General features: G+C 41.4%; 1 protein-coding gene across 1 annotated transcript; it reads right to left on the bottom strand.

The window, feature by feature from the left end:
• Window positions 1-850: 850 nt before the first annotated feature.
• LOC136534231 (putative disease resistance protein At3g14460) lies at window positions 851-24,401 on the bottom strand. The gene is given in 22 exon segments (XM_066526692.1): window positions 851-1,164; window positions 1,413-1,741; window positions 1,838-2,094; window positions 2,167-2,395; window positions 3,374-3,569; window positions 3,734-3,986; window positions 4,176-5,683; window positions 5,799-5,895; window positions 5,995-6,184; window positions 6,342-6,459; window positions 6,603-7,446; window positions 10,760-11,706; window positions 11,709-14,138; window positions 14,141-14,677; window positions 19,273-19,488; window positions 19,565-19,724; window positions 19,825-20,053; window positions 20,546-20,828; window positions 20,911-21,083; window positions 23,423-23,644; window positions 23,737-24,090; window positions 24,251-24,401. Coding segments are annotated over 9 exon segments (5,796 nt in total). The 5' UTR covers window positions 21,067-21,083; window positions 23,423-23,644; window positions 23,737-24,090; window positions 24,251-24,401; the 3' UTR covers window positions 851-1,164; window positions 1,413-1,741; window positions 1,838-2,094; window positions 2,167-2,395; window positions 3,374-3,569; window positions 3,734-3,986; window positions 4,176-5,683; window positions 5,799-5,895; window positions 5,995-6,184; window positions 6,342-6,459; window positions 6,603-6,608.
• Window positions 24,402-24,930: the final 529 nt, after the last annotated feature.

Raw genomic sequence — 24,930 nt, 5'->3', positions numbered from 1 at the left:
GCACAGGTGAGCAATCAGCTCACTCACACACACCATGGCTAGAGGTAGAAGAAAGGGTTGAGCACAGAGCACACACCAGCTCTGAACTGAGCTCTGAAAACTGAATGTGGCAAACTGAACTAAGATTTCCATTGCCTTGGGTGTAGTATATATACAATCTACTAGTACCTTACAAGGTACATTAGTACACCTACTACAATGTCCTCTAGTACATGGCCGATGTCAGCCTCAACTACTAAGACATGGCTGAGTTAAGCCACTACTACCTAGAATACAGCCTGGTACAAGTGATGGCCTATTGCCATACTTGAACAGGATTAAGGACATCAAAGAGCTGACCAAAGTGCCAACTCTGTTGCACAGGAAATCAGAGAGGGATCAGCAGCAGATTATATCTTAAAACTCGACCTGCAGGGGGATGACGGCCCCGGGTTTTTCCCTTAAGAAGAAGATCTTCTCACACAGATCGAGAAAACCCCCGAACCCCCGCCTCCATCCTGACGCAGTGGTACCGTAACTCTGTGAGAACCGGGCCGGGGCCAAACTGCGCTTTGGCACCTGGGGGCGGGCGAGGGGATTTTTTTAACCTCAGCCTAAAATTCGCTCCCACGGGGAGTCGAACTCAGGACCTGAGGAGTGCCGCCGGGCCACCTAACCGCTTGGACTAGGCGCCCTTTGGCAGCAGCAGATTATATCTTACACTTCCAACGACTAAAAAAGTGAAGTTTAAATATCGATTCTACTTACTGCAATATACTCCTATGCTTTAAACCACCACTGTCATGGCACAAGAGTAGTGCACGGAACAATATATCTCACTAGATGGAAAATGAACCGAAATCCACAAGTATTTGGCAAAATGATTTGTTGTTTATTGATTCATTCAAAGATCTGAGTAGGCACAACAGATCACAACCTTGCTCTTAATCATCAGCAAGTCATCATTACAGCTGAAAATGGCAAGTCACAGTTGCAGTTCAGATGACTGTGTTCAGTCGCATTCTTTGGTGCAGAAGCAGAAGGACCTGAAGATGAGGAAGCCACACTTCCCCCTGGTGGTGCCCTCGCCAATGCAGTGCTTGCTGCATGTTTTGCTGCTACACAGGAGCAGCATCCGGTATGTATCACTTGACCACTCGTCACACGCTTCCTTATTCCCACAGCCTGCAATAGAGAGCAAAAATATTACTAAATTAAAACATACCTTTTTACCATCAAGAGTTACAACTTAATAATTTCATTTGTTTTGTTTGAAAAATTAATTTAATTTGCCGCCAAGAAAGAATCAGATAGCTTGGAAGCAATTAATCTTGTTCTTCTTTGGAAACAATTAATCTTGTTCTATGAAATTGGAGTGTAAAGCCTTCGATGTGCTATAAAATTTAGCCCTGTTTGTCTAAGGATGGACTTACTTGGATCCAAGAGGAGTGTCATGATCAGCAGGCTGAGGCACAATGCTGATTTCACCTTCAGAGCTGCCATATCTAGAAGAAACCTTCTATGTATCTGCCTAATATATGAGAACTCTTCTTATAGCCTGAAGACCATGCTTTCCATTTGTCTCCAAAGTAAATAGAGAACAAAGAAAAGGCAGGGTTGATGATGCCGATATCCTCAACATGGGATGCATTCCAAAACCCGACAAAACTTCAGTTAGCAACATTTAGTAGGAAGCCTCATGATGCTTGCTCCACACATGGAGCTTCAGACGAAGCTGATGTGTCGCATGGGGATAAAGATGCTGCCATATTCATGATCATTCCATTCAGTGTCACTTGGCACGCATGAAAAAGTATGGAAAAAAGTAGGCACAAGACAAGGGAAACAGAAGACTTACGTGAGGGAGAGGGGAAAGGCTCCTGTCATTCACTTGTTGAGAGCTCAGAGTTGCATGATGATAATTCAATGATTGATGATCACTGGATGTACATATCATGAATTGCTGTTGCATTATTATCAAGATCACAATGTAATTTGGTTGGTAAAACCTTCGGCTCGAAGCATCTGGACACAAACTGACCTCCTTTCAGTTGAGTAAGTCAGCATTTCAGTTGACAAGTTGTTGAATTCATCTAGCACAAGAAGGCTCCATAGCTGTGGAAGAAACCAAATTGGCAGAAATTCATAGAAAGAGATTCTAATTGTTTTTCTTATCTTTGGCCTTACCCCCAAAGCAGCATAGAAAACTGATTTCAATCTCTCCCAGTAGGCATCTATTCCACACCAAAGGAACACCTTAACATGTCGCAGGAGCCCATGGAAGCTGCACAACCATCTCTGCCTCCACAGACCACCACCAGAACAAAGGATCCTACGCCTACCCAAGCCCAACAACGGCTGAGCAGCAGCATCCAGCAAAACATTTCCACTCTTTCAGTAACATTTAAGAATATACCTTCATAATAAAATAGAACCATGTTATTTTTTACATGTAAAAAGTTTCACAAGTGTTTAGTTGTTCATTCTTCATCAATTATTTTACAGTTTTTGTTTGATACTTGAGAAAAATATTCCGGTTTCAGAATTGTGTCTGCTATTTGGAAATTCAATGATCAAAACTGAATGTTTTTTTTGGCTGCCTAGCCCTAAGGCTTCAATAGTCATTGAGATGTGGTCAAAGCAAATAATTTGCATTGTAGCATGATGCTTGTCATATTATCTTGTGCTTTATTTGATGAGACTGGCTTTGTTTTTTGCTGTTACATTAAAAAATAAAAGAATTCGCATATTATGATTTTGGTTAATAAGTGGTTCTAATGGAGATTCTTTGCAAAAGAAATATTAGCATGAGAATGTAAGTGTAATCTCCTGTTTCGTTGCTCCAATTGGAATGCCTGCAAGTAGTGAGGAACACATACAGACATAGGGTCGTCCATTACTCAATCGTTAAGCGATTTGACAAGTGCATCCAAGAAGAATAGAAATCACCAAGATGGAGCAACAGGTAAGCCCTATGTTCAGAAAAGAAATAAGAATAGTAGAGTTCAGAACTATTCAATATTAGAGCTAAGGAGTAAGGACCAATAAGAAGTTTCAGAGTCAAAAGAAAATCGATGCGTTTATTTTTTCTACAGCAGTGCCTCTGGTCCTCAAGGCAACATAGAGATAGTTGAAGCAGGTTTTACAAGCTGAGGGTGTTACTAAACTGCTAGATCACTTGAGAATCATAGCAAACCTCTGATTACGAATTTTACTGCATTATTGGATTGCAGGTTTTTGAGATGCAATGCAAGAAGACAGTTGCACATAATATGAAAAAAGTAAAAAAAAAAGGTCATACAGGATATAAGTTTTCAAATTGATAAAATATAAATGGGTATATAAGAATCATATTCAACATAAACATAGCATATTTTTTAAATGTTTTTGTTACCTTTTATAAAAGTAGAGCCAATCATTTTTTTCTCAGATCCAAGGCACATGGGAAGACTGAATCCATTTATTGCTGAACTAGCTTTCCTAAGAGGGTAAACCATTGACTAGAAAAAATCATACAGCAGCATCCATATTTCAGTAAATCTTCAGAGATTCAGAACAACGAGGCAGGAGTACTAGTTAAAGAGATTCAGCTGATCGAAAACATATAAAGGACTATTGTTAGACACGAAACAAAAGACATTAATAAAGGAAAAGTACAGAAATAACCAGAACAAGCATCAAATAAGAACTAAGCAACATGCTGAACATGTAAATAGTTGTATGAGACTACAGAGGTGATTTTACACGCACTTACCAGTTTGAGGTACAGGGTGGAAGGCACATCCAGAGATTCATGCTTTAGAATTCAGAACTGTAAATAAATAGGGAGAGAATCCAGAGGATAGAATAATGTATAATATGAAGAAATGCCCTGCACAGCAGATGGGAACAAGCATTTTACCCAGAAGAAAAGATCAATTGTGGCCAAATAAACATTCTTCAGCAATGTCTGAGCAGCAGCATCCGGGAAAACAGTTCCACTCTTTCAGCAATATTTAAGAATATACCTTCATAATGAAATAGAATCATGTTATTTTTACATGTAAAAAGTTCCACAAGTGTTTACTTAGTCATTCTTCATCAATTGTTTTACAGTTTTTGTTTGATACTTCAGAAAAATATATTACGGTTTCAGAATTGTGTCTGCTATTTGAAAATTCAGTGATCAAAACTAAATGTTTTTTTTGGCTGCCCACCTCTGAAGCTTCAATAGTCATTGAGACGTGGGCAAAGCAAATACTTTGCACTGTAGCATGATTCAACAACTTTCATCTTATCTTGTGCTTTATTTGATGAGAATTGCATTGTTTTTGGCCATCCCACTAAAAAGAAAAGAATTGGCATATTATTATTTTGGTTAATATGTGACTCCAGATTCTTTGCAAAAGGAATAGTAGCATGACAATGTCAGTGTAATCTCCTGTTTCTACTGAATCGAAATTGGAATGCCTGCAAGTGGTGAGGAACACATACAGACATAGGTCCATTACACTTAATCAGTTGAGCAATTTGACAAGTGCATCTAAGAAGAATAGAAAATACCACGTTGGAGCAACAGATCAGTCCTATTGTAACACGTCCATTAGCACATCCCCAGCCCAGGGCCATTGGCCCAGCCGTGGCCCAGGAAGGGGGCGCGCGCCCAAGAGCAGCGGTGCCACCTCTGGATGGCAACGGGGATGTACCCGTCGGGTATCGCCGGAACGTTCTCTTCGCCGCTACGGAGAATTCATCCCGTCCCCGTCCCCATTAACTGTCTCGGGTATAGATTCTTGCCCATCCCCGTACCCGTCGGGCATCGGTCGGGTAACAGATACCCGACGGGTACTGCATACCCGATAAACAAGGACACTTGGGGTCGCAGCTTTGCAATCGGAGACGTTTCTTCTTCACTCGGGTATAAGTGTCGGAGTCTCGGAGATGTCGAGGAGAAGGAGCAAGGTTGCGAGGAGGACGAGTAAATGTGGCAGAGAGACCGAACTAAGGAAGCGAGGGGCACGAGCGCTCATGAGGCAGGCGTGCTTGTGCTACTGGCGGAGATGGTGAGGAAAAATTGAATTAGGGTTCCTAGAACACACAAACTATATATATGATTGTTCAGATTTAGGCCAAAATACCTATGTTGAGCTTCTTTGGGCCTAATACTCGCATGACAGCTCAAATAGTCGGGTTCCCCAACAGGTAACGGGGACGGGTAAACAGGGAACGTTCCCGTACCCGCTATACCCGTCGGGGATGGATTCTTGCCCATTTAGATGCCCGCGGGTAAGATATGATCCCATCCCCATCCCTTAATGAATCAAATACCCGTTGGATATCGGGTATCGGGGCCCCGTTGCCATCTTTATCTGCGCCTCCCTTCTCTCGGAAGGAATTAGAAGAATAAAAACAGGAATAAGAAGTAAACTAGGAGATTAGAGTTTGGTTTGTCTAGGAAAGAAAAATCCAATCTATAAGGATATCTCTCTTAGTTGCTTGGAATACAAGTCCTGTAGAGACTATAAATATAGGGAGGATGTAATCAATCTAATCAAGCAAGAATAGAGCTATTGCTCCTTCCTCTCTCCCTCTCTCTCCCTCTCTGTTGCCGCCACCCCTTCTCGCTCTCCCTGCGCCACCCCTCCTCTCCCCACGCTGCCAACCATAGCCGCCGCCCTCCTCCTCCATAACCGCCACCCCCTCCCAACAGCCGTGTTACACCTTTCTTCAAAAAAGAAATAAGAATAGTATAGTTCAGAACTCTCAAGTGTTAGAGCTAAGAACCAATATGAAGTTTCAGAGTTAAAAGCAAAGCGATGCATTTTTTCCTGCAGCAGTACCTCAGGCCCTCAAGTCAACATAGAAATAGTTGAAGCAGGTTTTACAAGCTGAGAGCATTACTAAACTGCTAGATCACTTGAGAATCAAAGCAATCCTCTGCCAACAAATTTTATGCATTATTGGATTGCAGGGGAATGAGTATATACAATTATGTTCAACATAAACAGAGCATACTTTTTAAAATGTGGCTGTTACCTTGTCTAGAAGACTGGAAATAGAGCCAATCATTTTTTCTCAGATCCAAGAGACATGGGAAGGCTAGAACTGGCTTTTGTAAGAGTGCAGACCATTGATTAGGAAAAAAAAAACATACAGCAGCATCCATATTTCAATAAATCTTCTGAGCTTCAGAAGAGCAAGGCAGGAGTACAATAAACATATTCACCTGATCGAAAACATATTTAGGCTATTGTTACACATGAAACAAAAGGCATTAATAAGTGCATAAACAACTGGATTAAGCATCAAATAAGCAAATAAGCAAACGTTCTGACATGTAAATAGCTGTATGAGACTACAGAGGTTATTTTACAGGCACTTACTAGTTTGATTTATAGGGTGGAAGGCATGCGCAGAGATTCATACTTTATTATAATTCAAAGTTGTGAATAGATAGAGAGAATCCCGAGGACAGAATAATACACAATATGAAGAAATGCCCTGCACAGCAGATGGAAACAAGCGGGTTACCCAGAAGAAAACGTTAATTGTGGTCAAATAAACGAAACAAGAATGACTGAGGTTTAAGGGGTGAGGGAGAAGCAAGGGAAATTGATGGCTGAGAAGTTCCACTTCTTTGTTACCTTGGGTTAGTCAAGTCTGACACTTGGAATGATATTTATCAACTTGCGGCAGTGACTCCTTAGCTCCTCGCTTTCGCTTCCACTGACATCTAGTACTCGCAGCGAACTTGGAAGGTCATCCACCTCGGGCAGCGATTCGAAGGCTGGGCATTCATTGATACATAATATTTGCAGTGTATCTGGGAGGCAATCCTTGGGTAGTGACCGGATTTCTTGACAATCATCGATTTCCAACTGTTGCAGTGAACTTGGGAAGACATCATTGGGTACTATCTGGATTGCTTCACAGCTCCTGATCTCTAACCTGTTCAGGTTGGGAAGTTTATGCAGCCGTTTAGGGAGGGAGTGCAGGTTGCTGCAGGACCAAAAAGTGATATCCTCGAGGGAGTTGACAAACAGAAGGGCCTCTTGCTCCTCCGTGAAGCTCTTCACCTTATGATCCCCAAAAATTTCCAATCTCGTGAGCGAGGAAAAGATCAGGCTATGACGAATGGACGCAGCAGAGAATACAGCCACATCACCTATTTTGAGCTCTTGCAGTTTGGAGGAACATGATGGAATCTCTTGTTCATGCACCTGTGACTGTGAGGGCTCGGAATCAACAAAGGAACTGGGCGTTATCAAGATAGATAATTTGGTGAGATGGCCTTGTGCGAGGAGAGACAACAATCCCTCGCCTCTTAAATCCCCACAGTTGTATATGTCTAAACTTGTGAGAGAGGTGAGGTTTGATACAGGCACTGGCATATCCATGCCCTTCGCTCCCCAAATATCAAGGTGTTCCAGGGAGTTGGGGAAGGGGAAAGAAGAAGAGAAGGATGAAGACGAGTAGGCGGACAGGAACCTGGGGCAACGGTTGATTCGCAGCCCTCGGAGGGAGGTTAGACGGGCGGATCTACAGGGGGCTGCGGGGGCTCCAGCCTGGAAATATGGAGTGTGCGAGGGAGAAGAAGAGGTGGAGGAAAGGAAAAATAAAGATAGGAAGAAGAAGAGATCAGCCTCCTCTTCTGCATCCGCCGCTGCCTTCAGCCCTCCTCCCCAGTTCGTCCATCTTCTTCGTTGCTGTCGTCATGTGGATTGGAACTGAGGAGGCTCAGCTCTAGGCAGTCGTGGATCCGCAGCTCCTGTAGTTGGGGAGGCAAAAGCAAAAGGCCGCGTTCTGCTTCTTCTGAAGCTGCTGCTTCTGTTACTCGGCTCCTCTTGCGCCCTGCTGCTCTTGCGCCCTGCTGCTGCTTTACTTTGTTAATGTTAGCTCAAGATGAGGGTCCGGGTGTTTCTGTTACCCGCTGCCCCTTCACATTCACAGCCAGCCCTGTTACTGCTTCTTGCATTCCCACAGCTCCAGATCTGAGAGTTTCGGGAAGTAGGTGAGTAGCTGTGTTAACTCCTTCCCACTGGCATTCCACTTCGTGATGGCCAATGATTCAACTGGAAACTGATATTTGACATGGCTGTCAGGTTCAACAAATGGAAAGGCATTACTGAAACAAGACATCTCTAGTTTCCTTAGGGATGATAGCATTTGTAAGTAATACAGTGGCAGGGATTCGCAGTTGTGCAGCCTTCACACCTTCAGTCCAGTCAGATTATGAAAAGCCAACACATTCCAAAACGTGCCATCATTTGTATCCTTCTTTCCTCCAATTTTCAAACCATATTCATAACTGTTTTCTTTTTCACAAACCAATTTACCAAGAGATGAAGTTTCTTGTATATTAATGGAGCACAGAGCTTCAGTCCAAGGAACCGGAGGAAATGACCTTATTACACCCAAAAGCAGCATGCCAGCATACAAAACTGATTTTGATCTCATCAGTAGGCAGCAGCAATGCTATTTTCTTCCGCCTGTTCGACACCAAAGCGACACCTTAACATGTCGAAGGAGACCATGGAAGCTTCTCATCCATCTTTGCCTCTGCCGACCACCACAACTCCACCAGAACACAGGATCCTCTACCAACCCAGGCGCAGAGCAGCAGCATCTATCCAGGAAAACATTTCGACCTGTTTCACCCATCTTTTTTAAGAATATATTGTCATAATAAAATAGTATTATGTCAGTTTTGCATGGACAAAGTTTCACAAGTGTCCAGTTTTTGTTTGACATTTGAGAAAAATATTATGGTTTCAGGATTGTGTCTGCTATTTGTAAATTCAGTGATCAAAAGATATTTTTTCCACTGCCCACCTCTGAGGTTTCAATAGCCATTGAGATGTGGGAAAAGCAAAGAGCACAAAATTTGCATTGTCGCATGATTTTCAGCTGTCATGGGAGGACTGAAACCATTTACTGCTGAACTTGCTTTCCTAAGAGTGCAAACTGTTTGACTAGAAAAAATCATACACAGCATCCATATTTCAGTAAATCTTCTGAGATTGAAACAACAAGGCAGGAGTATATTAAACATATTCACTTGATCGAAAACATATATACGGTTATTGTTACACAAAAAATAGAAGGCATTAATAAGGGAAAAGTGCATAAATAATCGAACAAGCATCAAATCAGCAAGTAAGCAAACATTCTGAGTATGTAAAGGGTGGGAGGCACGTGCAGAGGTATTCATTCTTTAGAATTCAGAATTGTAAATATATAAAGAGAGAATCCGAAGGATAGAATAATGGACAATATGAAGAAGTGCCCTGCACAGTAGATGAAAACAAGCGGGTTGCACTATTATGCATTATTGGATTGCAGGGGAATGAGTATATACAATTATGTTCAACGTAAACAGAGCATACTTTATGAAATGTGGTTATTACCTTGCCTAGAAGACTAGAAGTAGAGCAATCATATTTTCTCAGATCCAAGAGACATGGGAAGGCTGAAACCATTTATTGCTGAACAGGCTTTCATAAGAGTGCAGACCATTGATTAGAAAAAAAAAACATACAGCAGCATCCGTATTTCAATAAATCTTCTGAGATTCAGAACTGCAAGGCAGGAGTACATTAAACATATTCACTTGATCGAGAACGTATATAGGTTATTGTTGCACACGAAACAAAAGGCATTAATAAGTGCATAAATAACTGGGTCAAGCATCAAATAAGCAACATTCTGAACATGTAAATAGTTGTATGACAGTATGAGACTACAGAGGTGGTTTCACAGGCACTTACCAGTTTGATGTATAGGGTGGAAGGCATGTGCAGAGATTCATACTTTATTATAATTGAAAATTGTGAATAGATAGAGAGAGAATCCAGAGGACAATAATACACAATATGAAGAAATGCCCTGCACAGCAGATGGAAACAAGCGGATTACCTAGAAGAAAACATCAATTGTGGCCAAATAAACGAAACAAGAATGACGGAGGTTTATGGGGTTAGGGAGAAGCAAGGGAAATTGATGGGTGGGAAGTTCCACCTCTTTGTTACCTTGGGTTTGTCAGACTTCGACTATTGGAATGATATTTATCAACTTGCGGCACTGTCTCCTTAGCTCCTCGCTTCCGCTGCCACGGACATTTAAATATCGCAGGGAGCTTGGAAGGTCATCCACCTTGGGCAGTGACTGGATTTTTGGACAGTTTGTGATACCCAACTCTTGCAGTGAACTTGGGAGGCCCTCCTTGGGCAGCATCTGGATTGCTTCGCACCCCCAGATGTGTAACCTCTTGAGGTTGGGATGTCTAGGTAGCCGTTCAGGGAGGGACTGCAGGTTGTGGCAGCCAATAAATGTGATATCCTCGAGGGAGTCGACAAACAGAAGGGCCTCTTGCTCCTCTGTAAAGCTCTTCACCTTATTATCCTCACAAAGCTCCTCTGTAAAGCTCTTCACCTTATTATCCTCACAAATTTCCAATGTGGTGAGCGAGGAAAAGAGCAGGCTATGACGAATGGCCGCAGCAGTGAATCCAGCCACATCATCTATCTCGAGCCCCTGCAGTTTTGAGGAACAGGATGGAATCTCCTGTTCGGAATCAACAAAAAAATTGGGGGTTCCTCGAACAAATAATTCGTTGAGATGGCCTTGGGCGAGGAAAGACCACAATCCCTCGCCTCTTAAATCCCCACAATCGTATATGGATAAACTTGTGAGAGCAGTGAGGTTTGATAGAGGCAGTTGAGCCCCCGTGCCCATCTCTCCTGAAATGCTAAGGTGTTCCAGGGAGTTGGGCAAGGGGAAAGAAGAAGAGAAGGATGAAGACGAGTATGAGGACAGGAGCTCGGGGCAATCCTCGATATCCAGCCTTCGGAGGGAGCTTAGACCCCAGAGCCCTCCTCCTTGCCCAGTTCGTCCATCTTTGTTGCTGTCGTCATGTGGATTGGAGCCAAGGAGTCGCAGCTCTGGGCAGATGTGGATCTCCAGGTCCTGCAGTTGGGGAGGCAAAAGCAACAGGCCGCGTTCTGCTTCTTCTGATGCGACTATTACGTCGACATTTGTTCTTGCATACTGCTGCTGATCCTCTTTGTTAGCTGAAGTTGTTGTTCCGGGCGTCTCTGTTGCGTGCTGTCCCCTCACATTCACAGCCAGCCCTGTTACCTTTGCACAGAACCACAGCTTCAGATCTGAGAGCTTTGGGAAGTAGACAAGTAGCTGTGTCAACTCTTTCCCACTAGCACTCCTCTCGCCCTCGATGGCCAGCGATTCAACTGGAAACTGGTATTTGACATGGCTGTCAGCTTCAACAAGTGGAAAGACCTTACTCGGACAAGAAATACGTAGGGTCCTTAGGGATGATAGCATTTGTAAGTAATGCAGTGGCAGAGATTGGCACGAGTACAGGCACAAGTCCTCCAGTCCAGTTAGATTATGAAAAGCTAGCACATCCCAAACCGTGCTATCATTTGTATCCTTATTATTTCCCTCAATGGTCAAATAACTCTTTTCTTTTCCATAAACCAATTTATCAAGAGATGAAATTCCTTTTATTTTAATGGAGCACGGAGCTTCAGTCCAAGGAATGGGTGCAAATGACAATAGTCGTGGACATCTCTTAATCTTGAGCTCCTTCAGTCTAGGAAATAAGTTGTCATTTGCATCTTTCCCTTGTTGACAACAACCGGCAGAATGCGAAAATGACAATTCCACAAGTTGAGAGCAATCCCTAATGATAAGCACTTCCAAATAAGGAAACAATTGACAAACAATTGACAAGGGGCATGTACAGCCCACGTTTTCAACCCTGACAAGTGTATGAGTTCCAGCCTTCTCAAATTTCCAAACCTCTTCTCAGGGATATTGATTGAGATTTCCTCACGGGGCACATTTACTAACCACAAATCTCCTATAGGTGGAAATGTTTTCCAGTTTACATCATCTAGACAGAGAGATTTCAGACTACTGAGTGAGAGGTTCATACCCAGCCATGAAGGGCAAGTGCCTCCTCTGTGCCCTATAATGGATAACTTTTGAAGATTGCGATTTGGCTTAAGCCTTTCAAGAACATGTTTTTGGAGTGTAGAATCATCGGTAAGCCGATTAATATTCCAACGTAGTATCAACTCATGTAAGTGGCTTTTCAACATCAATTTTGCTTCATCTGCTTCTTTCGGTACATGAACTTTTTCAAGACTATCAATGCACAGTGATCCATGGAGCTCTTCCAAATGTCCTATCTGCCTTAATTCAAAACCTTGATGATCTTGTTTGACCACAAATCTTCTCAACTCTTGTAATGATTTTAGTTTCCCAACCTCATTGATTCTAGAGTGTATTGTATCATCTTGAACAAGAAGATGGCGCAATTTTACAAGGTTGCTGACATCTCTTGGTAGATCTATGATGTCACAGTGTTTTGCATCTAGGACCATCATGTGATGAAATCTAGAAATTTTATTGGGAAATCTGGCTTTATATTGAGAAGAACGTTCAATCCGAAGGTAGCGAAGATGGAGTAGACTATAAAAGTTGCTGAACAAATATTCCAGATCATAGGATGCTTCTGATAGAAAAATAACACGAAGGGCCTTTGCTTCCCTAAATAAATCACCAAAAGCCTTCACAAAGCAACCGTGGTGTTTCCCAAATATCATCAAAGTTTGCAGTTTTTCAACTTTTAATCTTGTGTGCAATGTATTGATATCCTCCACACAATTTTTTTGAGTCAATCTATTGTTGACACTGGTATCATCTATGTTGATAGACAAGTGGCGGATTGATGTCGGGATTTGTAAGGAGCTCACTTGAGATTGAGTGTCTATGCTAAGGCATTCAAGTGATGAAACTTTTCGTGCTAATTCATGGAAGAGATCATGAATGATGTAACAAGTTCTTCCATCCTTTTCCCCTTCATCTTCCAAAAATCCATAATTAACCAACTCAGTCAAATGACTTAGCCCGATATCTTCAACTCTTTTACTTTCACCATGTGGTGAATAATGCAAAGCTTCTTGTCCTATCCAGAAGTTAATTAGCTCTTCTGTTTCAAATCTGTAATCTTGAGGAAACAAAGCACAGTAGGAGAAACACTGCTGAAGCTGAGGACGTAAGTAATCAAAGCTCAACTTCAGTGCAGGCATAATGTCATTCTTGCCGTTACTATGCTCCCATTCCTTACTTTCTAAGATTCTAGTCCAGTGAACCAAGTCAAGATGGGTTTTCAACAATCTACCAACAGTTTTAGCTGCAAGAGGGGAGCCCTTTAGTCTACCAGCTATCTTAAACCCAGTTTCTAGCAAGAATCTATGCTCCTTTCTAGATTGATCATCATCACCGAAGATAATTTCTAGGAAGAATTCCTCAAATTCTTTATTTTCTATACCTTGCAAATATATTGAATGATCATTTTTCCGAACCATTATTTGTGCTTGTGCTGGAAATCGAGTTGTAACTATAATTATATTACCTTGTACTTGTGATTTTTTGAATGGCACCAATAGCTGTTTCCATTCATCCTCATCACTGCAGTCCCATATATCATCTAATACAAGCAAAAGCCTCTTATTTCTCAATCTTTGCCCAATCAACTCACTAGCAGTACCATTACTACTTTCACGATCAACTTTAGGGATATATCTTTGAATCTCTTCTATCAGCTTATTCACATTAAAATTGAGTGAGACACATGTCCAAACTCTGACATCAAAATGTTCTTGCACTTCTCCATTGTGATATATATGTTGTGCAAGAGTTGTCTTTCCTATGCCCCCTGGACCAACAATTGGAATAACTGTGAGGACGCCATGACAGAGTTTACCCTTTGTGATATCATCTATGATCCTCTTCATCATAAGCTCCCTCCCATACAGTTTTGGCTCTATACTTTCAGAGATGGTGATGGGGCGATATTGTGCAATGTTTGGGGTAGTGCTCCAGTCAGAACCTAATAGTTTAATAGCACTAGAGAACTTCTTTTCAATGAGCTGCATTTGCTCTACAATATGTTCTATTCTTCGGGAGGCATTGTCCCTATCAATTCTCAACTTTGGTGGTTCATCATGAACGGATGGCAACTCTGGTGAATTGTTGTCATCATCATCATAGTTATAGTTCTCATCATCATCATCATCATCATCATCATCATCATCATCATCATCATCATCATCATATTCACCATTATCATCATCATCAACATCATAGTTATAGTTATCATCATCATGAAAAGATGACTGTGAGGTGAACCAGGGGACACATTAAGGTCCAGGTTGTGGGCGCAACCTTCGTCATGCTGGCTGGCGTCCAGCATGTCTTGGATGTGAAAGTATTCCATCTCGTCCACCACATCCTCAGCGTCATATACGAGGTCTTGAAGCATCATTAGACAGTGCTCAAGCGCTGAGTTATGTATCACCTTGCCGAGGGTGCACTCAAGAATCGCCTTGACAGATAGCACCTCTAGCTGGAGGGCCGTGACGCCCGGGCCAAGGTTGATGGTGGCTGCCCAGTCCTTGAGCAGGTTGTCCTCCAAGGAAGCCAACGCCTTGTGCGCCACCCAAAATGATGCATTTCGTGACCCTTGATAACAAAGCGAACCATCCACACTTTCCAAAACTGGCTCGCGTTGTGGTTGGAGTGGTGCAGCTGCTGATTTCATTATGCCTTTTGTGATCCACGCTGGTCGGTGATCCATCAAGCCGTCCTCACGCTGCACATCCGGTTGCAGTACCCCTTCCTGGGCTCCAATCTATGAATAAGTATGCAAGAAACAGTTAGACTAACTGCACCTTAGCTTGTCACAGATATTAAAGGCTACAGAAATATACTTCCTGTGTTTCTTTTTCTAAGGCGGCATACTATATATGTGTATGGGGATTTCGAAAGTCAAGTAATATTATGTCCGCCACTTTTTTTAGAGTAAAGTCCGATTCACCCCTAAACTAGTACTGAATTTGAAAGACCACCTTAATTAAACTTCAATGTCAGATAAATACATATCTTAACTTTTAAAACCGGACAAAATACCCCTTGACTATTGCAAAGTGGTTTCTTTAGTGTTTTAGCTCTCTAATTATGAACATTTTTTATTTTTCCCAATTTTTTTAGTTCTCAGATGGAGAAATGCTCTATCCCTAATTTGTAGTACGTGCTCAACATTTGAGATCATTTAGGAGTCCAAATGTTTAATAAAAGACGACATGGTTAAAAAACTAAATACATGTGCGGCCCACATGTCACATATGTGACACATCAACTAAACCCAACATTGAAACCACTCTAAACTATTTTAGGGGTTATGATTTGTCCGGTTTTGAAAATTAAGGGGAGATGCTGTCTGGTATTTAGTTTGAGGGTGTTTTTTAAATTCGATGTCAATTTTAGCGGGGAAATCAGACTTTACTCTTTTTATTACAATACTAGATAAATGCCCGTGCGTTGCATGAATTGTGAGCTATGAGGACTTTGTATTGGATGCGAATACATAGATTTTGTCTTTGTAATAGAATCGGGTCAGACGCGAATGCGTGAGGTTTGAAGACTTCGTATCAGACGCGAACATATAGATTTGGTCTTCGTATCAGAACCGGGTAGAACACGACCGCGTGTCGAGTGAAGTATGAATAGTGATCTTGACATGATCACTTGAAGTCGATTAAATCCATTTTATAGTGCAACACCGTGTTCACCACAGCTATCTAAGGTGAATTTGAGGGAATTGTTATTTTCATATGTCTACTTTAGATAAACTTCTTTTATCTTATTAAAACAATTTTATTTGATTTTAGGAGATTAATTTATTTTCGCACAGAGAGAGTTTATTCCTCTCATTTGTCTGTGCATGAATATGTGTGTGATCTGTTTCGTCGGTGACAGCAAAGATTTCCTGTGTATGAATATGTGCATGATTTTTTTGTTGTCATCAGCAAAGCCCTTGCCGAATTCCTCCGTTTGAATATGTGCCTGATTTGTTTCATCAGTTTGTAATCAGTTCTTTATATGATTTTCGATGTGGAAGAGTTTTTTTCCTAAATGTATTTTTTGGCCGTATATGATTTTCGATGTGGAAGAGTTTGTTTCGGAAACAACTTTTTTTCCGTATATGTCTTTTTTCGGAAACTTTTTTTTTGCTGTATAGGATCTTTTTTTCCAAACGGGAACATGTTTTTTTATGGTGGTTTTTTTGCCGTATATGTTTTTATTTCGGAGTTTTTTTTTGCCATATAAATGTATATTAGAAATGCAAAAAAAGGGAACGGTGGTTTTTTTATGGTGGTTTTTTTTGCGGTATATGTTTTTATTTCGGAAACGTTTTTTTTTTTTTGCCGTATAATAGATACGTTTTTTTACCGGGGACGGGCGCGTACACGATGTACCTCTATGGACAAAACCTCGTCGCGTTTTTTAAGTGGTAATAGATACTATCAATACTATGCTAAAAGAAATTAAACCCATAGGCAAAAAACAAACGATTGGTATTTTCAAATCCTATCATATAAAGGAAGTAAGAGTACCATAATATTACCACTACATTTTCTATCGAGATGTTATAATTTGCATACACAAATTAAAATTAAAATATCCAAATTATACCGTAGTAGTAATTAAAAGATACGCTAATTAATGATGAGAAGGGATGGGTGGATAATAGCAGGATTGCTTAAATTTTAGACAAATTTTAAATGCTAAAATTATGTACATTTATGAATGGAGGGGGTATTACGCTTGTTTCTAGGAGGTACTTGATGTGGTTTCACTTTTAAAGGAAATTGCATTGATACACGTCATCAATCTCATAGCTTGTTTCATGGTGTGCTACATAGAATTTTAAATAATATGAAGGACAGAGATGAACATGAGAGAAATATGCAGTTGTTTTACAATTGAACTTAAGAGACAACCCATTGTATGGCTTGCCTACGAAGTCATCTTCATATTATGTGTTGTATGATGATTCAAATTCTACTTGGACTGGGACTCAAGAGAGGTGTGCTATTAGGGTTGTAATTCTATTATGACTTGAGTGTCTCCTACTTGCATGTCTGAGAGCCTTGGAAGAGACTATATAAACAAGGAGCAGAGGCCATAGGTATCAACCAAGCCAACACAAGAGTTCCATCCAAGGCTTGTAAGGAGAAATTAAGAGCACTCAAGATGAACATTTTTTTATTTTTTTCAAATTGTTTTACTTCTCGGATGGAGAAATGCTCCATCCCTAATTTGTACTAGTGCTCAATGAGATCTAAAACTTTCTAACTTAAATTGTTTCCATTCGAGATCATTTAGGAGTCCAAATGTTTAATAAAAGACGACATGGTTAAAAAACTAAATACATGTGGGGACCCACATGTCACATATGTGACACATAAACTAAAACCAACATTGAAATCACTCTAAACTATTTTAGGGGTTATGATTTGTCCGGTTTAAAAAATTAAGGGGAGATGTCTGATATTTAGTTTGAGGGTGTTTTTTAATTTCGATGAAAATTTCAGGGGGAATCAGACTTTACTCTTTTTATTACAATATGCTGTCAATGCTATGCTAAAAAAATTAAACCCATAGGCAAAAAAACAAACGATTGGTATTTTCAAATCCTATCATATAAGAGAACTAAGAGTACCATAATATTATTTAAGTCATAGTTACCATCATATTTTTCTATCGAGATGTTATAAATTGCAGACACAGATTTAAACTTAAAATATCCATATTACACCCGTAGTAATTTAAAGATGTGCTAATTAATGTTGAGAAGGGAGGGGTGGATTATAGCAGGATTGCTTAATTTTTAAACAAATTTTAAATGCTTCTACATAGAATTTTAAATAATACGAGGGATAGAGATGAACATGAGAGAAATATGCAGTTGTTTTACAATTGAACTTAAGAGATAATCCATTGTATGGGTCGCCTACTAAGTCATCTTCATATTATGTGTTGTATGATGATAGAAATTCTACTTGGACTGGGACTCAAGAAAGGTGTGCTATTAGGATTATAATTCTATTATGACTTGAGTGTCTCCTACTTGCATGTCCGAGAGCCTTGTAAGAGACTACATAAACAAGGAGCGGAGGCCATAGGTATCAACCAAGCCAACACAAGAGTTCCATCCAAGGCTTGTAAGGAGAAATTAAGAGCACTCAAGATGATTAGGCTAGACAATTTTATTGCACTATATTCTTATAAAGGGAAAAAATCAGTGGGTCCTAAAGTGTCAAGTAGAGCAGTAAGAGAGCAACAACCACTTGTAGTCTTTTGGAGTTGTGCTTATAGAATTTGAGGTCGAATTTTTTTGCCAAAATCCTAATATCTTGTCATAGTTGCTTCATTGTCATCATTTAGGGTTTTCTACTAGACTCGTCTACGTTTTTCTTACTACGGTGCATGCCTATGCCATACTCACAATATATCCTTTTCAAAGACTCGAGAGCTATTACGCATAACTAGGGGTATTGTATTCTAACTTTACATGATACTCAATGAAACCACCTAGATAACATCAATATACTTGATTACCCTAAGGAAGCCAAGAATAATAAGGTGACGCTTATATTAATCTAGTAACCTAACGGCCCCTTTGGAACAATAATTTGCCATTATTATGCTTGTTGTACGATTTAAAGTTCATCCTAGAAGTCTATAGTGGGACATGATATGTTTTTCTCTTTATCTAACAAAGCGAGCCTGGTGGTATTAAGCTTCTTTTTTTTAAAGTTAACCTTCAAGTTGATTGGTATGTCAAGAAATCGTTGAGTTGCCAGTTTGCATCTATAACAAAAAAAATAATAATGAAAAGGAAATACTATTTATGGATATTTCCCACACATTATGCGTCGGTTTTCACTAAAGAAACATATCATTCATTATAAGCAATATCAAGTTGTTTTTATTAAGAAAAAAAGAACTGAGGCACATGTCAATATGTCATGACTATACCCAAAAAATAGCATACTCTAAAATTGTAGGACACTTTTCACCTCTAATATTGCAATAAAGTGTAGAAAGGGCCGCATACTCAATGGGGATATAAGATACTCCCTCTGTCCCTAAATAAACAGATTCCTAGAGTTGTCTTAAGTCAAAAAATTTAAACTTTGACCGAATTTCTAAAAAAAAACTATCAAGATTTATCACATCAAATTAATATCACTAGATATACCATAGAATATATTTTCAAATTACTATCACTAGGTGTACCATAGAATATATTTTTATAATATGCTCATTTATTTCATAGATGTTGTTACTCTTTGCTATAAAGTTTAGTCAAACTTAAGATAGTTTAACTTGAACGGATTCTTGGAATTGATTTATTTGGAGATGGAGAGAGTATCATACCTGGTGATCTACCAGTAAATCTTCACCATTTTGAACACAACTTCCTTCTGCTGCATTAAGAATTTCAATTATATTTGATACATTTGGCCTTTTCTCCTTCAAAGGGTGCACACATTCCAAAGCTATGTTGATGCATTGTTTTACTAGCTGGGTATGTAGTTCTGGCGATGTATACTTCGATGATCTTTCGAATCTGTTCCTCCAATTACCGAGCACCTACACAATTGCATATATAATAAGTGAGCTAGAGCGATAGTACACATGCAGAAGATTCGTTACTTCATCTTATTACTTTCTCTGTGAAGTGCTGGAAAACTTCGGTGCTTTGGCCATAGTCTGGATAGTCGTCCTTGCTGCCTTTGAGTATCTCTATAATTATGACACCCAAACTGAATATATCTGCTTTCTTTGAGATTACACCCCTGTCTATGTATTCTGGTGCCATGTATCCCCTGCAGTAGACATCAAGAGTTTGAGATGGTGCAAGCATAATTGAGACCATTAATATATTACTAAGAAAGCAAATGGTATTTGTTGTGGGGTGTAGCTTACCTTGTTCCAGGGGGATTTGAAGTTTTAGTGACCGTCTGGGATTTTTGTTCACCCAACAACCTTGACAAATCAAAATCCGCAATTTTCGGCATCATAGTAGCATCCATTAATATATTTTGAGGTTTAAGGTCCAGATGAATAATATTACACCCATGAAGGAAATTCAAACCGTGACATATTCCCTTAATTATCTTGTATCTCATGTTCCACTCAAGACCTGAAGATTCATCTGTAGAAGTTCTTTTTCTAGATATAATTAACCTTGTCATACCATGCTTAAGCAATGAAACACATTTTGTATGGTTGAGTGGCAGCAATAGTAATATCTAGTTTCTAGCTCGTCCAAAAACAAAGTTATTCTAGTTAGACAGTCAAATTAAGTTTGACCAAATTTATAAAGAGGACTATCAACATTTATAATACCAAATAGAGATACTATCAAGATATATTTCATGATGGATCTTATTTAGTACTTATTATAAATATTGAGGCAATATATATATATATATATATATAAAAGATGTTTATTGTATATACTTGTTCAAATCTAAGATGTTTTAACTCGAACTATAACATTTTTTTGGTGCAGGTAACATATTTCAGTGTTCTGCTGATTGTGGCTACAGGGTGTGTTCTAACAATTTAAACTTGAGAAAATGAGAAAAAATAGGGAGCTGATATATAAATGTATGTCCCGTCATCCCGTGTTTCTGAAACGTACCTGAAAGATGCTTATCAAGGCCTCCATTACACATATACTCGAAGCAGAGAATTCTTGTCTGTTTGTCAGCAATAACACATTTCCCGTTTGGTAGCTTGATCATCTCTCCCTTTGATTCTGAACAGTAACCTAGGAGCTGTGTCACATTTGGGTGTCTGATAAGAGAAGTGGCCACTTTCTGGAACTGTTCATCACCTTGCACTACATGATCACCTTGCACTACATGACTATCATGAATCCTCTTCACAGCAATAGATGAATCGCCATGGTGGAGAAGTCGTCCCTACATAGAGTAATTGTGATTAAATATGGCTGCCAACATTTTTATTTGTGAGTTGGAGCGAGAAAGAATTCATCATATTTACCTTGTAAACCACACCGTACCCACCCCTCCCGAGTTCTTGCTCATTGCTAAAACCATTTGTTATCGATCTCAAGAAGGATAGGGGTAGAGAAATTGGTTCTTCTGTGGTCGGATCAAGAAGCTTGTTCTCCAACTCCAATATCTCACTGCTGTCCATACCTATTTACGCGGAACCTGCTTTAGAGGAAAAATTATGTTTAATACTTGTGTTAAACAGAGATTGTTATTAGGGTATTCTGATTAATGATATGGGTGGCCTTTCATAAAAAAAATGATATGAGCGGCCCCAGGCTCTCCCAGCGTATATATTCTTTTTTTTCACAACATCCTAGCATGTATATTACTTCGTCCGATCTACTAAAACGAACTCCCTATATTCCAAATTATAAGACATTTTGATATTTCTAGATGCATTGCCTTTATTATATATCTAGACATAGTGTATATCTAAGTGCATAGCAGTGCATAGCAGTGCCAATGTATCTAGAACCCGTGCACTTGGCAATATTGTAAAGTACAGCGAGGCCCACGAGTAGCGTAACCCTAGGCGGCCGAATCCTGGCGCCGCCGCCCCCGCCGCCGGCAGCAGCGCCGCCCCCTGCCCCTCCGACACCCCCGCGACAACCAGCGCCGGTGAGCCTTCGCGGGATCTCGGCCCGCCCACGCCGCCGCCGCCAACGAGCCCACCCTTGCGGGATCTGGTGACGGAGCGCCGCCTGCGCGATTGTCGACGTTTGGCCCCGCCACCGCGGCTGCCATCTCCATCTCCAACAGCTACAGCGGTGTCATCCCCATCACGGCGGCCACCACCTCCTCTGCAGCGGCGCCCTCCCCACCCCACCGCAGACGCGGATGACGCCAGGCCCCACCGTGGCGGCCACCACCTCTAGCAAGCGCCCAGGTTTGCCCTGTCGCGGTTATGGGCCACGGTGGAGCCGACCCTGGCCAGAAGGGACCTGGCTAGAGGTGGAGGAAGCGTAGCCGGCCGCGCCCACAGCTGCTGTGCGGCATGCCTGCTCATCCCATGGATGGCCATGTCCCTGCCCGCCAACGCCTTGGCCACCGTGGACGGGTCTCCATCCCCAATGCCTATGGGTGGCATGAAATCCTCCCCCGGCAGGAGACAGGACCCTGCGGCTACCTCGGCTGAGCCTCGCCGCGGTCCAAAGCAGCTTCCACAGGCCCGGAAGATCCCCGCAGAGCTTCACGGCAGATGCTTCAACTGCCTCTCCTAGTCGCACTGAGTAGCGACTTGCCATCCTTGTCCGGCTAATAGTGGGAGCTCTGCCGCCAAGAGGCTCAAGCGCTTCACCGACAAGATCTTGCGTAAGGTGCCATTGCCGCTACTCCCTCTGCCGATTGTGCAGACACAACCAAATTTGCCAACCCGTAGCAGGAGGATCGTCGCCTAGGCACTTTCACACGCGCGTCCCGGGTTCTAAGCCGGGAGAGGTGCTGATGATGAAGCGGATGGGGATCCTCGACGAACAGACGACCACGGCAGCCAAGAACGCCTATGATAGTATCTTCGTCGACCAGTTCAACCCCTCGCATGTAGAGGCAATGCGACAACTCTTCCCTAATCCACAAGGAGAGCGGGTGAGGCGCCGGCACCACGCAAGCAAGCATGTCTGACTGCCGATGTTGGTTAGGTAGCATGATTAGTGAGTAATAGCACATGATTTTCTTCTGCTAGGGATGGCAGAATGGATGGTATAACACTATTCCCCCTAGTGTGCCATGTCCTGGCGCATCGTTGTAATTTTTACTATTTCTCGATCTTAATACGAAAGATGCGCAAATCTTTTGCGTATTCAAGAAAAAAATACTATGTATCTAAAAAAGCCAAAATGTCTTACAATTTGGAATGGAGGGAGTAACAAAGAACCAACTGTAATTAGCGATGGAGCCAGCATTGAGGCAAGGTGCTGCTGACTAAAGCTGTCAGCCTTCAGTCTGACATGTTTTGGGTAACTACTAGCAGCAACAATAAGAAATGCATACATGGATTTACTTGTCAGGACCGGTGTTGCTAATTGCTAAGCACCCAGCCAAAAAAAAAACTTGTATGGTCAATCTTTTCTCTTTCGATGCTCTCGCATGCCATGTTTTTGCGGAGATAGGTCCATATATATGGTGCTAGAAATTAAACCACCTCAAAATGCCCAAAACTTATTTAATGTTTTGCCCAAAACCTAAGATATGCTGCCCTGACGTGCATTCCACCCGGGCAAGCTAGCGCTACTTCTACTTGGTTTTTTTCTGCAAACCCGTGAAATCCTGAGTGCTCAGTAGCTTCTGAAGCAGAGGGTTTATTTGTTTTTTGTAGAGACATTGCAGCGTGTGGTTTTGCAGGTTCCACGATGTGTGCTCAAGTCATGTGGGCTTGTTTATTTAGCATCAATAAGATAGTGTCCAGACTCCAGACAATGCCTAGACGATATATACTGCAGGTGCTGCTGTTTACTGGTGGATCGCGAAAACTAGCTATGTAAAAGATCTTGTTTACTCACTGGCTGGATTGGAGAAACGAGCGAGGTGAAGAATTTGGTCGTTCCCAAGAATTTGATCGTTCCCAAGTAGTTTTGGCAACACAAATCACAATCGGTGCTAAGTCCAGCGAAACTAGCCGAGAGATCCCATGTTGCCCTCGATCTGTTGGTATGCACCCACTGGCCCGCCGGAACGGAAGGGAAGATCTATCCGCGTATGTATATATATGATGCGTCTGCGGTCTGCATAGATCGAGGGAGATCGAAAAAGCACAACCACCATTAGCGGATCCCACCGATATAATGCAAAGCAAATATAGTACATGCTTACTCACCAACAAGCTGGAGGAAACAAGCTAAGCAAGAAAGGAAGAACAAGACGATGCCAGCGCCGGCGCGGATCGGACGATAGATGGATGGCGTCACGAGGAAGAAGTCGAGATTTCGGTGGAGGTGAGGTGTTTTTGTCGGCGGATCAACGTATATCCGAGTCACTGCCTGGATCGGAGAAACGAGCGAGCAGAACAATTTGATTGTTCCCAAGTAGTTTTGGGAACACACACTCGGTGCTAACTCCAGGGACTAGCAACCGATAGATCCCATGTTGCTGTACGTTCGCAAGGAAGAAGAAACTATAATAAGGAACGACCCACCGGAACGGAAGATCTGTATATCCGAGTATGATGCATCTGGGTAGAGGGAGTGAAAACCACAACCACACCAACACAATTAGCGGAAGCCACCAATTGACCAATGCAAGCAATAGTAGCTGATGCTCCTAGTGCCACAGCCACAGCCTACTGGATCAGGAAACTATCTAGCTAGTAGAAATACATGCTTATTACTCACCAACAAGCTGGAGAAATTAAACGTGCAGGTCCTGTCGATCCGCAAGCTAAGCAAGAAAGGAGGAACCACAAGACGATGCCAGCTCCTGCGCGGACGATGGATTGCTACGAGAAGTTGAGATTTTGGTGTCGAGGTGAGGTGGTTTGGTCGACGGGTCAACTGCAGCATGCCATGGAGAGATTATTATTCAAGTAACCATGTGGCCTGTCAGCGTATTGTCCGGTAGCTAGCTGTTTCATAGTAGTATATTTCAGTATTATATAGTACGCATCGATCTATAAATATTTGGAATCCATATGTGTTTACAAAAATATTCGGATCATGATCGACTGTTGTGGAAGCTGGAAAGGTCTTGATCACTGCATCCCCTGCCCGCCTCACATAGTTTGAGACTTTTCCCTGTGTGCCCTTATAAAAGATCGTAATCCCCTGTGTGCCCCTGAAAAAATTCAGCGGTCTTCAGCGCCACTACTCCAACTTTTTCGTGTCATCCATGGCACTTCCGTCAGTTTGGGCTCTAACGCCGTTAACCTGCAGGTGTGAAAAGACGAAAATGCCCTTAAGTTCAAATATGTTATTAATTTTTTTTGAGCATCTTAACGACTTCAAATGAAAAAACTCAAAACTAGAAAGTTGTAGATCTCGTCGAGATCTATAATTTTCATATAATTTTTTTTTCA

The sequence above is a fragment of the Miscanthus floridulus genome, unplaced genomic scaffold, assembly GCF_019320115.1.
Source record: "Miscanthus floridulus cultivar M001 unplaced genomic scaffold, ASM1932011v1 os_1697_1_2, whole genome shotgun sequence".
NCBI lineage: Eukaryota > Viridiplantae > Streptophyta > Magnoliopsida > Poales > Poaceae > Miscanthus > Miscanthus floridulus.
The sequence above is the reverse complement of the archived record's forward strand: the minus strand, read 5'-3'. Positions and strand labels throughout refer to the sequence as shown.